At 33.6% G+C, this 14,757-nt stretch overlaps 1 protein-coding gene across 2 annotated transcripts in view; it reads right to left on the bottom strand.

The window, feature by feature from the left end:
* The window catches only part of LOC106152088 (intermembrane lipid transfer protein VPS13A-like), a 44,928-nt gene that overhangs the window by 28,544 nt on the left and 1,627 nt on the right, over positions 1-14,757 (bottom strand). Inside the window, exons 2-20 of one of the 2 annotated variants that reach the window (XM_087002524.1) lie at positions 13,464-13,689; positions 12,930-13,033; positions 12,488-12,531; positions 11,323-11,343; positions 9,828-9,870; positions 7,842-8,036; positions 7,490-7,554; positions 7,004-7,162; positions 6,519-6,611; positions 5,861-5,933; positions 5,132-5,253; positions 3,822-4,003; positions 3,248-3,392; positions 2,854-2,983; positions 2,534-2,631; positions 1,903-2,039; positions 1,563-1,595; positions 491-582; positions 94-215 (exon numbers count right to left, since the gene is read on the bottom strand). In XM_087002524.1, the coding sequence (XP_086858650.1) occupies positions 94-215; positions 491-582; positions 1,563-1,595; positions 1,903-2,039; positions 2,534-2,631; positions 2,854-2,983; positions 3,248-3,392; positions 3,822-4,003; positions 5,132-5,253; positions 5,861-5,933; positions 6,519-6,611; positions 7,004-7,162; positions 7,490-7,554; positions 7,842-8,036; positions 9,828-9,870; positions 11,323-11,343; positions 12,488-12,531; positions 12,930-13,026 (1,851 nt within the window). In that variant the 5' untranslated portion in view covers positions 13,027-13,033; positions 13,464-13,689. The remainder of the gene's footprint in view (positions 1-93; positions 216-490; positions 583-1,562; positions 1,596-1,902; positions 2,040-2,533; positions 2,632-2,853; positions 2,984-3,247; positions 3,393-3,821; positions 4,004-5,131; positions 5,254-5,860; positions 5,934-6,518; positions 6,612-7,003; positions 7,163-7,489; positions 7,555-7,841; positions 8,037-9,827; positions 9,871-11,322; positions 11,344-12,487; positions 12,532-12,929; positions 13,034-13,463; positions 13,690-14,757) is intronic. The other variant, XM_087002525.1, reaches the window with a different exon arrangement.

Genomic DNA, 14,757 nt, shown 5'->3' with positions numbered 1-14,757 from the left:
TATTCTTAACAGTAACTAAAAGCTGCACGTTTCCAGTATCTAAACAGAACTAAGACTGGTGTCATTTCAGTTCTGACTACTGTTCCACTGTACCTCATCATAGACAACTTCAACAGGCTGGACATTGACTGCCAGTGCGTAGTCTGCCCTCACATGATATGGATTGGAGTCAAAGTCCAAACTAAACACTTGGAACCTCTGGGATGGAGCTTCATCTGGAATGGACACATCATTTGTATCACAAATGGTTGTACAAATAATAAGATAAAACTTATCAAGATGTATGCAACAAACTGACTAAATTGTAGAATAACCTGCTGTTGAACTTTGCAAATTTGTAAACAATTCAGGTACATGTGAGCACTCTCAAATCTGTGTGTGCCTCAAATCTGTGAATACTTTTAGAAAAGAAATTGCAATTCTGCAATACATCTTTGATATGAAGGTATCTTCTTTTAACAATAAAAGAGTACTTGTGTACTGAACTCACCAAAAACTCCTACATCTGAAGTCACCAGAGGGACCAGCTCATGCTCCACAGAGGCCCCTTCTATTTTGAATGTTTTGGTCTTCATTGACACCCTAAATATTGATAACAATATTAAATAGACGGAATTAAGGAGATCTATACCTTTCAGAAATAAAGCTTAAATTCTGACCTATTTACAACACAAAGAAAACACAAATTACATGAGATCTACATGAGAGAATTTAAATGTATTTTCAATAAACAAAAGCATTAACAAGACAGCCTAAATACTAAATGAGCAATAAACCTTTAGAAGCATTTAAGAAGAGCCTTCAGAAAAAAAATTATCCAAGCAATTTGAAAATTATTTGACAAAGTAGTAAGAAATGTATCATTGTATTGTGAATTTCATTCAGGAAATAAACCAACTAAATGATCTTAAAGACTTATATTTAAAATTATTTTAAATAAAGGTCATTACCCTACTATACTATTATACTTAACAATCATGATTCTTACCCAACAATGTTTTCAACAATCAAGGTCCTAAAACAACACTGTTTTTAACAATAATGGTCTTAATCCTAAACCAACAAAGTATTTATCAATCAAGGTGCTAACCCAACAATGTGTTTTTAAAACAATCAAAGCCCTAACACATTACTGCTCCACAGGTATAAAGCAAGCACAACACAGGATATTTTTCAAGTTCTGCAAATTAATTAACAGGATTTGTGGTGATTGCTTTTAATCTAAGAGTTTCTAAACTCAAGCATCAATTATTGAAATTATCTACATGTATTGAATCCGATTGAGCTCTATGAATTATAATAATGTCATTGATCTATGGATAATATAATTATTCATTTTGGGTAAGTGCTTTCAAGTGTTTTATAAAGTGTGAGTAAAAAAGATTAATCCACTTTACCATATTGAAATAAACATTGCTAAGATTATAATTCTGACATGTGGATAATTTCTCATGCTGTGTAATTGTCCATTCATTTAACATTGCTGGTGCTGTTTTTCACAAGATTATGTAAGGCAAATGCGTTTAAGCCCCTTCATAAAGATAACTAATTGATATCTAAACCTGTCGCATGCATCACAAATTTCTAGCGAGAACCTGAAAGCATCAGATTAAAAGAAGATTAAAAGGAAAAAAATACAAAAAAGTTAAAAAGAATGGCTGTTAAAAAAAACTGAGAGGAAGCATTCAACTACAGTAGTCAAGCATAAAAGAAATACAATACAAGCAGACAGAAATTCCACCATGTCAGTAAGTGTTTAAATAAGAGAAAAACTTGAAGCAAAAACTCTATCCAAAAACAAACAAAATGCATAACTACCTTTAAGCTGGACAACATTAAACATAAAAATGATTCATTTCAACTTCAATTTAATATGAAGTATCCAAAATGGCGAAAATGTACCTAAAAGCTTCATATTCTGGTCTGTTCTCAAAACTCCCCGTCAAACTACCAACAGCAACTTTGAGTACGTCTTTGCCATAGTTTGCCAGGGACAATGTGGAGCTCTTCAAGTGCAAGTTCACCTTATGGGCTACATACTGAAAATATTCATCACATTGGAAATACCTAACTGATGATCATAATTGATTGACTGATATTTCTGGAATGCCCTAATTGATTTTTTAATAAAATGTAATCCAATAATGTAAATGTTTTTTGAACTCATCATTATTTACAACACAGAGCATTAACCTCTGACAGGATTCCAATCATGGAAGAATGGTTTATAAAATAGTTATGACACATTATAACAGGACTAAAAATAAAAATAACAGGATTAAAGCTGTGCAAAACATATGCAGTACTGGAAAGTAATGGAAATACAAAACTGCTGACCACTAAATGACTGATAGTTCTAGAGTACATTATATTTGACTTTTTAACACAATGTACTCCAATAACCTAAACATTTTAGGAACTCATCATCAACTCTTTACAACACATAGCATTAACATTTTCTGACAGGATTCCAATCATGGAAGTACAGTTATTAAAATAGTTATGAGAGTACTCAGATTAAAAATATATCTACCTGAGGAGGTATTGGGACTGCAGCTGGCTTTGCAGGGTTATATCCTATTCCTTTGTACAGTTCTTCCTTTTCTTCAGGACTCAGTTTTGACCACACATCTACAAAAACAAAGGAACTGGTAAATAACAGTAAAGTTTCGAGTCACTAGTGATAATTCAAATAGATAAGAGAATACCAAGAAACAGACACAAGTTTATACATATTCAACATGTTGATACATGCTAGGTTCCAAAATATAAAATTATCTTCTATCCTACATACATTTTACCTCTTGTAGTATTATAAAAAAGTTAAGAACATACAAGAATAAGAATTTGTACCTTTTTCATCAGTAATGATCTCTAATTCATCTTCACTATCTCCACTAGAACTCCACCAATCCCAGAAGGATCCAAAATATCCCTTCTCCTTCTCTCTCTTTCTTGCTCTATCGGGGGCTTCCTGAATAAACTGTTCAGCAGAAAGTAAAGAGGAGATAATGTAATGAATAATGAACTACACACATCACCTGTACTGACACTGGTAAATCATAAAATTTGGTTGCACATATCACATTCAATTGTGTTCACTTTCAAGTAGTTTTCAAACACATTTCACTCTTTAAAATATCCTTCTGCAATAAAGGCAAGAGGGTACACAGTGCCATCCCCTGCATATAAAAAAATGAACTTCATGTATACCTGTATGTGTAATGAGGTTATGCTTTTTCCCTACCTCTAACTTGGCATTCTCCCTGGCCAGAAGGATATTAGCAACACTCATATCTGCTTCCATTCTTTCTAGCCTTGGCAATATTTCCTCAGACTCTGGATTTTCCAGCTTCTTCTTGAACAGAGCTTTGTAGTCTCTGTACTGCTCCCTGGGGGAAGATATCAACAATACCCATTTTACTCATCTGCCTGAATTTAGTGTAACTCTCAGAGACAATCAATTTATCTTGGTCAATAATTACTTCTCAAAGCACATCTCCCAAATGCCTGCCACTTAATCCTTTTATAACACATTACTCAAACAATAAATTGACACTTTTACCAGAATAATGGATATATTGTCTCAGCTTTTATTCATGGTTTATAAAACAAGCATTTAGAAAACTATAACATTAGGTAAATAAAACACAAAATGGCAAGCTAAAAGCAGATCAATTGTCATTAAGCATGATTGATAGTAATGACAAAGTTTGAATGAAAAAGATAGGACAAATAAGGTCTTAATGTGGTAGTATCTTCATTTAAATTTGGAACATCTACTTCAGAATTTAAGTGAAAATTCCATCTCTACCCTGTACCTGTGTCTTTTTATTCTCTCCCATGAGAATGGTCTTATGTACTCTTCCACCACCGAAGTGTAAGCATACTTCCACCATTTCCTAATATTCCCTTTCAGAGAAGCAGAGGGTCTGTACTTTCTGTATCTCTGGTTGAGAGCCATCAGTTTGAAGGAGTCTGCCAGGCTCAGGACATTTAGAAACTGGAGAGTAAGAGTGGTGAGTCCATGAGCCAATCTGCAGTGTGGCCAGCACATATACATGTACATCTATATATAGGGGCCCGCACACGGTGAGCATTCGGCGCGCACCACTTGCGCTGCGCCGTTTTCTCATCGTGTGCGGGGGTATTTTGGTGAGAATTTTGCCTCTCGCGCGGCTGAGCAAAATATCTCACGTGTTTGATATTTTTGGTCTCTTGAGGCAAATGTCTCAGCGTGTGCGGGGTGCAAGCGCCGATTGCTCACACCATGCCAACAATGCGCATGTGCCGGTAGCCGGAAACAAAGAAAAATGGCAGCCCCCAGTGAAGTAAACAAAAATGTACACAGTTATAGTTAGTCTGATTGATTAACGTGGTCACCATTTGCCATTACTTTCAGAAAAAAAATAAATATGTAATGTTTCCTTAATCACATTATCCCACAGTTCGTGGTGCGTCCGATAGGGGCAGGCCGGGAGGCACCTCTGCTGAGCAAAGAGCGCATCGTTTGCGGGGAGCTGAGGAGCGCGAGCATCTGGCTCAGCGCAAGTGGCACGCGCCAATTGCTCACCGTGTGCGGGGTGCTTAAGCATATCTGGGGCATTTTAAGCATATGATTGAATATCTATTATTATGCAAGAAGCAAAATCAGCACCTCCTACTATTCAGCTTTTAATGTGATAGGTTTTTCCTTTTCTGGTGGAATGAGTTTTAATGTGTCATGAATGCATTTTCAAACTTAATCCAGTAATTATGTGGCATATCAAAACGATGTCCTACATTCTTACTTTTAACTAAAAGTCAATTCATAAATTATGCAGCTTCAAACCCTGCAACAGTAATTAAAGAATGCTTTCCCAATGAAACTATGGCATAATGCAGATCATTCCAACTCCTCAGGGGCTCTTGCTGAATGCAATCAGATTACCGGCTAACATACTGCCTCCAGCAGCTAAGGGGTGATTAACTTTCCTATCTGTTCAGTTGCGCTCAAAATGAAATGAAAAAGCTTCCAGAAATCAAGCAAAAGTCTTCGTGGATTTGGATCAATCAATGTAGAATGATACCGTCATTGGGAATGCACCCTAAACAGCACATTTGAGTCAAGATGGTGACATATATACTCTACCTGCTGTCTTGTTATGTCAACATCAATTTTTCCCAGCAGCAAGTCAACCAGCAGTCTTGGCATAGCTATGGTATCTGCCTTGTTGATAACAGCCCTCAGTTCTGCTGACATAGGCTGCATGACTAGGGAATAAAAAGTATATCTTTTGACATGGCTTTTATATGACATCCATACAAAACATGGGTATTAAGTTATGAAATGAATTTTTAAATGTACATTACTGGTGGGTCAATCACAAAAATTTATTGTCATTGCATCATTTTAAATAACAAATAAATACAGTTTTTTTTTCAACCACAAATTAAATTTATGTTTAAAATGCTTATCAAAAAATAACAACAGAAAAATAGTGATTGGGGGATATCAGCTGAGGAAACAAAAATAGATGATGTTAGTTACTATGGTTCCAAAAAACTCTGATAAAGGAGATGAAAAAAAGAAAGAGGACAGGTTTGGGGTAAGTTCAAAATTGGCATTAATCTATAATGTATTAAGTACACAAACTTCACAAAAAGTGACAAATAATGTATAGAAACATATAGGTATAAAATTAAAGAAGTATTCTTATTTCAAGTTAAACACAAACCATTTCCCATGACATGGCAAAAGAATTGAATTTTCTCAACAATGTTTAAAAAGAATATTTGAAAAGAATAGAATACAGCTGAGGGTAAAATTACAGAATATCAAATCAGAAAAAGAAAGATCACCAAAAAAGGTCCAACTCACTGTACTCAAACTCACTGTCATCAAATTCCTCTCCATAAATCCTGTGAGTGCTAATTGCATTTTTCATGAGATTCTGAAAAAATAAACCAACATCAATATTTTTAATATCCTAGAGAACTATAATGAGTCTAATAACATTAACTTATTCTTATTTGGTGCATTACATTAAAAAATGTGTATTAAAAATTAAGAGCTAAAAATAGGAAACTGCTTATTATAAGTGTCCAAACATGGGAATGGTTTGCTACCTATCACTGCTGCAGTACTTACAAACCAAATCTAGGAGAAAAATAATTTTATCGCTGTAGGAAAGGTGAGCTAATTTTAAACAAAATCTTCATGTAACTAACAACCAAATGTCTATACTCTTGCTTTTTTTTAACTTAATGCATGGCAATTACTCATTAAATTTGTTACTGTGTTTTTCCAAAATCATGTTTTTATAGAGATAGGTTAAAATGTCTATCCAAAAGCGATAAAAAGTTAATTGGCTCCACCGCAGCAAGTGATTAAAATGATAAATGATGAAAAATCAAAATATCAATGTAAACAAATTAAGAAATTACAGTAATACCATCACAAAATCAAAAGAGATACTAATATTAAATGAGATACTGATATCAGAAAATCACCCAAACTGACCCCCTAACTAGCTTACCCTCCATACACCACTTGATATCTTGGACTTGACCAGTTTACTCTCTGGTAGATATGGGTTCCAGTATATAGAGAGGTCTTTCATCCACGCCAGCTGAATGAAAATAAGAATATTATAAAGTTTGAAAGGAAACACGATCAACACAAATTTTTACATCTTTTTAACCATTCAGTTACATTCTTTCATCCATGCCAGCTGAATGAAAATAAGAATGTTATAAAGTTTGAAAGGAAACATGATCAACACAAATACATCAGTTGAACCATTAAGTCAGATTTAAGAATAGCATTGTAAAAATAATACAATTATGTTATCATAATATATTATTTGATAGTTGATTAAAATATTTTCTTTATTGTAAGTGAATCCCAATTAAAACTGTTATCATGGACATTAAGAAAAACTGTCAGAGGGGAGGGAGACAGTCACACAACAGGAAAAAATCTTTCAGAATGATCAATACCAATTTGTCTTAATTATCAAACCTTGTGCATGAGTGAAGCTTGAGCGTCAATCTGAGTGGGCTTCCATCTATCGTCTGTGGACTCGGCAGACACATATCTTAGAGTTATGCCAAATGCAAATGGGTGATCAGGGTTGGTGACCGTGTCTTCATATCTTACATGGATGTTCTCAACATGGACCTTTAATTTATCAAAATCCACAGAAAGTCAATGCTGATTGAGTGGGATAACATTTAGGATTCATAGCAATACACTTGGATGCAATATGATTAGTATAATTAAAGTTGGCACTGTGCCAGCTATTTTCAAAAACTTATTGATTGCTAACACTGAGTATTTTGTTCTTCTTACACAATTTTAACCAAAGGCAATGTTATTGTCATAATAAGTATAAACTCCATATTATCCATTCTCAAAGTACAAGTTATTTCTGAGAGCAATTTTACTAGAGTCATTAATGCAAGCAGCTATACTCTAAAGGAAATGTGTATGTATTGTCACATATACCTGAATGTTATTGATGATTGTTGCTGCCAATTTTTCAAAAAATGTCTGATCACTTGCTGATGTACCTGGAAAAAAGCAAAACAAAAAATAATCATCTTTTTTAATAGGTAACTGAAGAACTCAATTTAAATTTGTATTTGGGTTGCAAATTTATTGAAACTATTACATTACACTAAGCTTCCATCCTAAAACCTAAGTTAAAAAAAAAAAAACAGGATCAATCACTGTACATTATAACCTTAACATAATTTTCAACAGAATTTTTAACAGAACTACCACAAGCCATCTACAATACTATCTTAGATAACACAGTGTATCTCCAGGAAGAGAGGAGGAGGGTATTCACTCTTACTTGCAGATGCAGACTTTCTAGCACTTTCTATTTCCTCCAGTTTTTTCCTCTTAATGGCATTCTGAAGAGCTTTTTCCCTGTCCTCATCGTACCCTCTGTCACACACAGGACCAGCCAGAACAAAGACATCTTCTACCTTGGCAATGACTGGGAGAGAGAACAGACTGCTCCATGGGATAACCAGGGTGATTTTACCTGGAAGTTCACAAAGGCTACATGTATCTGTTACAACAGATGGTTATGGATACCTCAGGAAATGAAATACTGAACAAACAGAAAATACCACTTCGTGGAAGAACTATTATTTTACCTGTATGTTGATGGAGTATATTTTTAATAAACGAGGTAATAAACACCTTTGCTTATGAGATTGATAGGTTTTCTTTAAAGAGAAAGGCATCTACAAAAAGCACATCCAAGGTGACAGAGAATGAACAGCATATGCATCTTTTATAACTGATTTCTTTTTCATGAAAAAAGAAAGAAAGACATGGCCAACTAATGATATCATTAAACACTATCACAGAGTGCACTGCATCTTTTCAATGTAAGCTATATAGCTATAAACACCATATAAAACCGATCACTTCTTGAAGAAACAGAACACCTCTTCTACAAAATCGCCCTCAAATTTGACAAGTATTTGCATTAATATTATGGGCATCAATCAAAGAATTATGCTCACCTATGCTAGTCTGCTGTTTTTTCTATATGTCAATGTTATGGGCTTGTTTGGAAATCTATATAACTATTACCTTCAGAACCAAAATAGATATAGACAGTATTCCAATAAATGCTTAATGAATGCTTAAGGAATATCAGTGACTAGCTTATCTTGAAAATCATACAGTAATTTCACGTCTGAAAGATATTGTTAATTGAATTGACATTTAACTGATCCCTTAATTTGTTTAATTTAAAAGGGACATGTGCATTATGGTATGACTGGATATGGTCTCAAATGAGCACAAATGCTTGGGATATAATCAAATTACATATTTGCAAAACAAATCTGGAACTGAATTCCCTTCTACCATACTATAGGGTTTTAGAGATTTCAAAGCCAAATGATTTTTGATGTTGTTGATGATGTTATGTTTATTATCTCAATCCATGTTCATTCACATGGGGTCTGTGTATATTCTGATAGGCAAATTTCATCTTTTTCTCAAATATTGCAAAATTTGATAATATTGATGTATTTCTTCACATAAATACTAATAGTAAAAATATTTTCTCTATTTTTTTCTGACAATGTAAAACATTTCCTGTCTGTGAAAGCAAAAAAAAAAAAAAGCTGCATGTCTGCATTGTTGGTTAACTTCTCTTGTCCAGAATGCATTCTGATTTGTCTTTATGGCAATAAATTGGCTGCTAAATGGAGATTTTATGATTTAATTATCTATAACAAATGAATATCATCTGCAAGACACTACTTGTGTGAAAAATGTAAGTTCAGAATGGCATTTAAAACTTCCAACTACATTCAACGTATAAACTCTCCAGCTTTCAGTCATAAGAGGAATTCTTTTTAGATGAAAAAATACCTCTTCATTGCCATATGTGTGAATGAATTTGGTGTGTTTTAAAACATTAAATCTTTTTCTTGTAGCAGAAAAACATCAAAAATGTAAGATCATGACTGGAGCAACCTCCTGACAAAAGTTGGCAATCCATGAATTGAAAGGTGAAGTTGGGAATCAATACAAAAGTGTCAAAAATAAGAGGAAATTCCATTTAAATGGATAATTTCTTGCCAAGAATTTCCCTGCTGTGCCTATAAATCAGTTTTAATATGTTACTTGCCAATTTCTATGACAATTCAGTGTTAAATAACCAAAATTCTAAATGATAATAAGTTCTTTTTAAGCATTTGTAGTCTTAAAATGACATTTTATAGAATCTCTGGAAAGGTTTAATCACTTAGCAAATCTGAATCAAAACCAAACCCTTGATTTATCTGCTTAGGTAATTACAATAACTCACCAACAAATCCTGCTTTAACTTCTATAGGTAACTCTAACTCATACTGAAATTAAAAATGAAGCAATCTGTTATACGCCTTTATGCTGATAAATAATACAATTACAATATCTTTGAATTATTTTTGCTGCACTAGTAGCAAATAAGTAGCAAGAACTTTTCAATTTTCTTAGCTACCTCACACTGAGCATAACTTAATCTCTTTGTAAAAATATAATTCAATGCATCATTATATACAGTTCATAAATACAGGTCAATTGGTCTCCTGTCAAATCATTCCCAATTTACATTTTTTTTTTTTTACAAATCTCTAAGTTGGCAAAATTCACAGTATGCTCTATTTTCAGGCATATTAGCAATAAGCCCATACATCGAGGTATTGATAAATACAACAAACAGGTGTAATGAGTTCTGAATCAATCATTATAGTTCATTATTCAGGCCAACAATCATGCATCATGGTGCTGAAAAAAGCCAATCATAGTTATTATATTCTAACAACACATCAGCTTATGTGTGATTACGAAGCATAACAACACAAATAGCATCCATTCAAAAAAAATGTTTGAATACCATTTTTGTATTTGATCTACGAAACAATGATTTTGACAATAATAATGTACTATGATTTTGAACAATTGCTGTGATGGAAATGAGACATAATCACACAGATAAAGCATATTGGTTATGTAGGAATATCTTTTATTCGTCATAGGCTGAAAATTTGATACTGCTACATCTGGGTTTTTGTTTCTGGTGAATCTCAAATCTACATGTAGATCATTAATAGTTAAACACAAAAGAGCACTGCATTGACAGAATATACTGAATGCACAATTCTATATCAATCTGAAAATTTTGATATTATCCATGCCATTTGAGATAAAAATCATTTTCTTTTTACAAAACAGTGAAAAATTCATCAAAGATACTGTTTATCCTTACAAATTTCTGTGACAGATCTAAATAAAACACCGTAAAGCAGATAATAGAAACAACAATTTCTCAAATATAACTAGCTCAACCATCAACCCAGTGATACAAAAGATTGTACAAAAGTGAAAGGGCAGCTACGTGTATCTGAACATACATATAACATATAATAGTTTCATTTAGTCATGCAGGAGCGTGCTTTCTACCCAACAGCCATATAGATCAAGAAGCTTCCCACAACATCCATAATCAGACAAAACCACCCTTAACCACAAACCCAAAATAAGCATAAGAAAAGAACTAATCTAAGCATATCAGCTACAGACTTCATCCCACAAAAGTGAGAAGAAATTATGGATGAAAATGTCAATCTTAGTTCAATACAGCAAACGAGCTAGATATCAACATCAAGGAGCTTTTAAAAGAACCCTCATGGCTTACTAGATAGGAAAAATAGACCTTATGTGGTATATTACAATATTTTGTACATATATATGTCTAACACAGATAGACATCAATCTTAGAACACAAAAAGCCACATTATACATCTTAGGGGCACTAGTACCTGTCTGCCTGGTAGTTCATGCTTAATAGATAAAATTTCAAATCAATCATCTGCTATATAACCTTTTAGCAGTGTTCGGAGGGCTTTCATTGATCAGTCCATTTGTTACAACAAAAAGGCACTATCACTAAGTGCACACGACTGCATTCCACAGGACAATTTAATTGAGTAAATACACACAGGAGTCTATTCTTATCTAAGATGTGCATTATGGACAACTCTTGTCTGCATTTATTTTTTTTTCTTTGCATAATTCATAATGAAATGTCTGAAAATTTAAGATAAAATTTGATTACTCTATTTTTCGCCTTATCTGCCTTGAGTTTCTAAATGCTGGTTGTGACTGTCATCTATCCAGCTTTTTGTCACCATTTAAAATATTACCTTATAAATAAATTAATGGTTGGTGATAGAGCATCACTTATATATATTGTAGTCTGAAACCCTATATACCTAAAAATATAGTATTCAATAGTCATACTAAAGACACATTATGAGTAAATGCCTAATCAATAAGAAACATAAATACAACCATAAATATATCCATTTGGCCTTTTCTTATTTTTACCCTGAGTCTATTAGAAACCCACGTTTACGACTAGCATTCACTGGCCACTGATCTAATCAAATAAAGTATAACCAGGGTGAAGAGTAGTTTTTTGGGACAGTTTCCAAATTGAGCATTACATGATAAACTAACGAATGGGCCTCACTATACCAGTGGCCTGTCAGAGTATTCAGCAAAGCAAAATTATTGCCAATGTTGGCAGGTGCTCGATCTGCACCCTGTTAATTTATCAGGACTACCCAACTACCAGACTTGGCACATAAGGATCCTGAATTAACTGGTATACCGGACCACACTACCCGTTTTCAAGGTGTGTGTCAGTTCGCATTTTGGAGTATCAGTCAGAACACCGAAAGGATAAGCCCACGGTCGCCCTACAAAAATTGTTCTGGGGTATGATACTCCGAAATGCGATCTGACACACAAAGGACGCCATGAAAACGGGAAGTGTGGTCCGATATACCGGTTAATTCAGGATCCTTATGTGCCAAGTCTGGTAGTTGGGTAGGCCTGATTTATGGAAGTAATAAAGGAAAGTATAACAGGCTCTTCAACTCAGGGTGATCATTTGGGACATAAAAAAAACTTATTACATACCAAAGCCTCTGGTTTCAGCTGGAGATTGGTTAGCTCTACATTACCTACATAAATAAATAAATAATGCGAAACGATTACTAGACTGAGTATGATATAATGAAATATAAAACTGAGTATTCATTACAAGACATTATTGAATATGTACTTAAGATATTTTTATTAATATAACAGTCAATATGTGTGTGTGTGTGTGTGTTTGTGTGTGTGCATGTGTGTGCGTTTTATAAAATATTTGAAATAAATTAAATGCATATCAAAAAAGCATTAAGTTTTTCTTTTAACACGCCTAATTTATCAGTACTGTGGAATTCTACAAAGAATTCACGAAAAAAACCCTCAAACATCCAGTTTCAGTTTCAACTATCTCGATGCAAAATATTAAAGGTGATTTATTGCACCCTTAAGAAACACATTCATCAAAGAAACTACAATCTCCACTCACCACTGAAAATGCTCAACTTAAGGTTTTGGGCATCAAGGTCCTTGATGTATTTTCCCAAGAAGCTGTTGATGACACTTGCCAAAACACCTTCAAACATATTGCCTCTAAAAGCAGAATCAAGTCATCAATGTACACTTTATGTTATCAATCTAATTTATGAAAAACTGAAAATTAGATTTGCTTATGCTCGATCAAATCTCAATTAACCAATATTCTGTGTTGCCCGTTTTCTTGGTATGAATGGTACTATGCACAGTATGCTTGTGGTAATCTGGGATGGAGGAGACATAATGTTCTATTTGTTTTGCCTGCCTACAAGCTTAATGATTAAAATGTACTTAGCATAATCTTTTCTATAAATTTGTTTTGTATACTATTCTAAAACAATGGGTAAAACATTTTTTTTACACAAATCACTGAAGGTAAACTATAGAATTCACCATTTTTTAACAAAAATCACACTGACCAGGGAAGTTATAAGTATAATATTAATCAGTAAACAACCAATGCATGCTTAAAATCTGCAATATTTACCCGCTTGATTGAAAACCCTGCTGACTCAAGTGAAACCAGTGTCCAATATGGTCACATCATACCAGCAGCTGATATGCAAAGCAAAACGTGAGTCTCTCTCGGAAAAATCAATAGACAGCAACTTGGATCAATCCTGGATTTCCAGATAAAGATTTAATACACTGTTGAAGTTGACGTCCTTCCCATTTGAAGTCTGAGCTCCCTCTCCATAAAATACTTGTTCAGCCTAGAAAAGATCAATATCCTGCAGTGGCAATTGAAAACAAAAATCTATGGTGCATCACAGTAAATATCAAATACTTAGGTTAATGATCTCTAATGAAAACTGGATTATATGTACAAAACGCAGCCCGAGATGGATCGACTAAAAGACCCAACACATCATGGTTCACATTCAGTACGAAACTCAGGACAGAAAACATGTAAATTGCAGCATAACTGAGGCTTGGCATTTATAAAGGATGAGAATACGTTTCCCGTATGACCAAACAACGGAAAATGAACACAAGGATTGAGCATTTGATATGTATCCTTGACATGTCGCTGAAACACTTCCTTATGCACTTTGTCTGGTTGAACTGCATCAGTAATGACTGAAAATCATCGTGGCCTGGTAAATAGTACAAATAATTCATGCTCAGTTTGAATCAGGGTTGCAAATTACATTTTACAAATTCTGTCTATTCCTAAAAAATAGTTCTTAACAATCATGAGTTTATCAACTGACAAATATGCTACAACAATACTTGTAATCACAGTCTCTCACTAAAGAAATTCTAGGAACTGATGACTGTAATTACTTATTAAGGTCAAGTTGAAAAAAATAACTATGAAATAAGGAGAGGAGCAAAAGGATCATCATAAAAATACCCATGAACTGATAATTTTTTTTTCTTCTGTAAATCTTATGGTTATTTCAATAATTGTAATAAATTATTAACATGTTGAAGCAGAACACAGAAGACATGTAAATATGGCAAGGACACAAATTCCTCCATTACAATTCATCACCGGTATAGCCAAATAATTGCTATTAGATGGAGAGCTTATCTGATTATTAGATTGTTAATTGGTATAAAAATATGCTTGGTATGAAATTAGTTATTCAACACACAAATGAGGACTCAAGTTTTTTTTCTAATATACCATACTGCAACTGATATCATATTATCTGCAAATTGTAATATATTTCATTCATTGTTAACATCACATACAAAACAATGATAATAAATAATTTATAATGAATCAAATTTGACAGTCCACTTAGTAACATAAATCATGAAATCCCAATAAT

The sequence above is a fragment of the Lingula anatina genome, chromosome 1 (assembly GCF_051362555.1).
Source record: "Lingula anatina isolate TDL-2025a chromosome 1, LinAna3.0, whole genome shotgun sequence".
NCBI classification, from domain to species: Eukaryota; Metazoa; Brachiopoda; class Lingulata; order Lingulida; family Lingulidae; genus Lingula; species Lingula anatina.
Note: the sequence above shows the minus strand (reverse complement) of the source record. Positions and strands in the feature narration are given on the sequence as shown.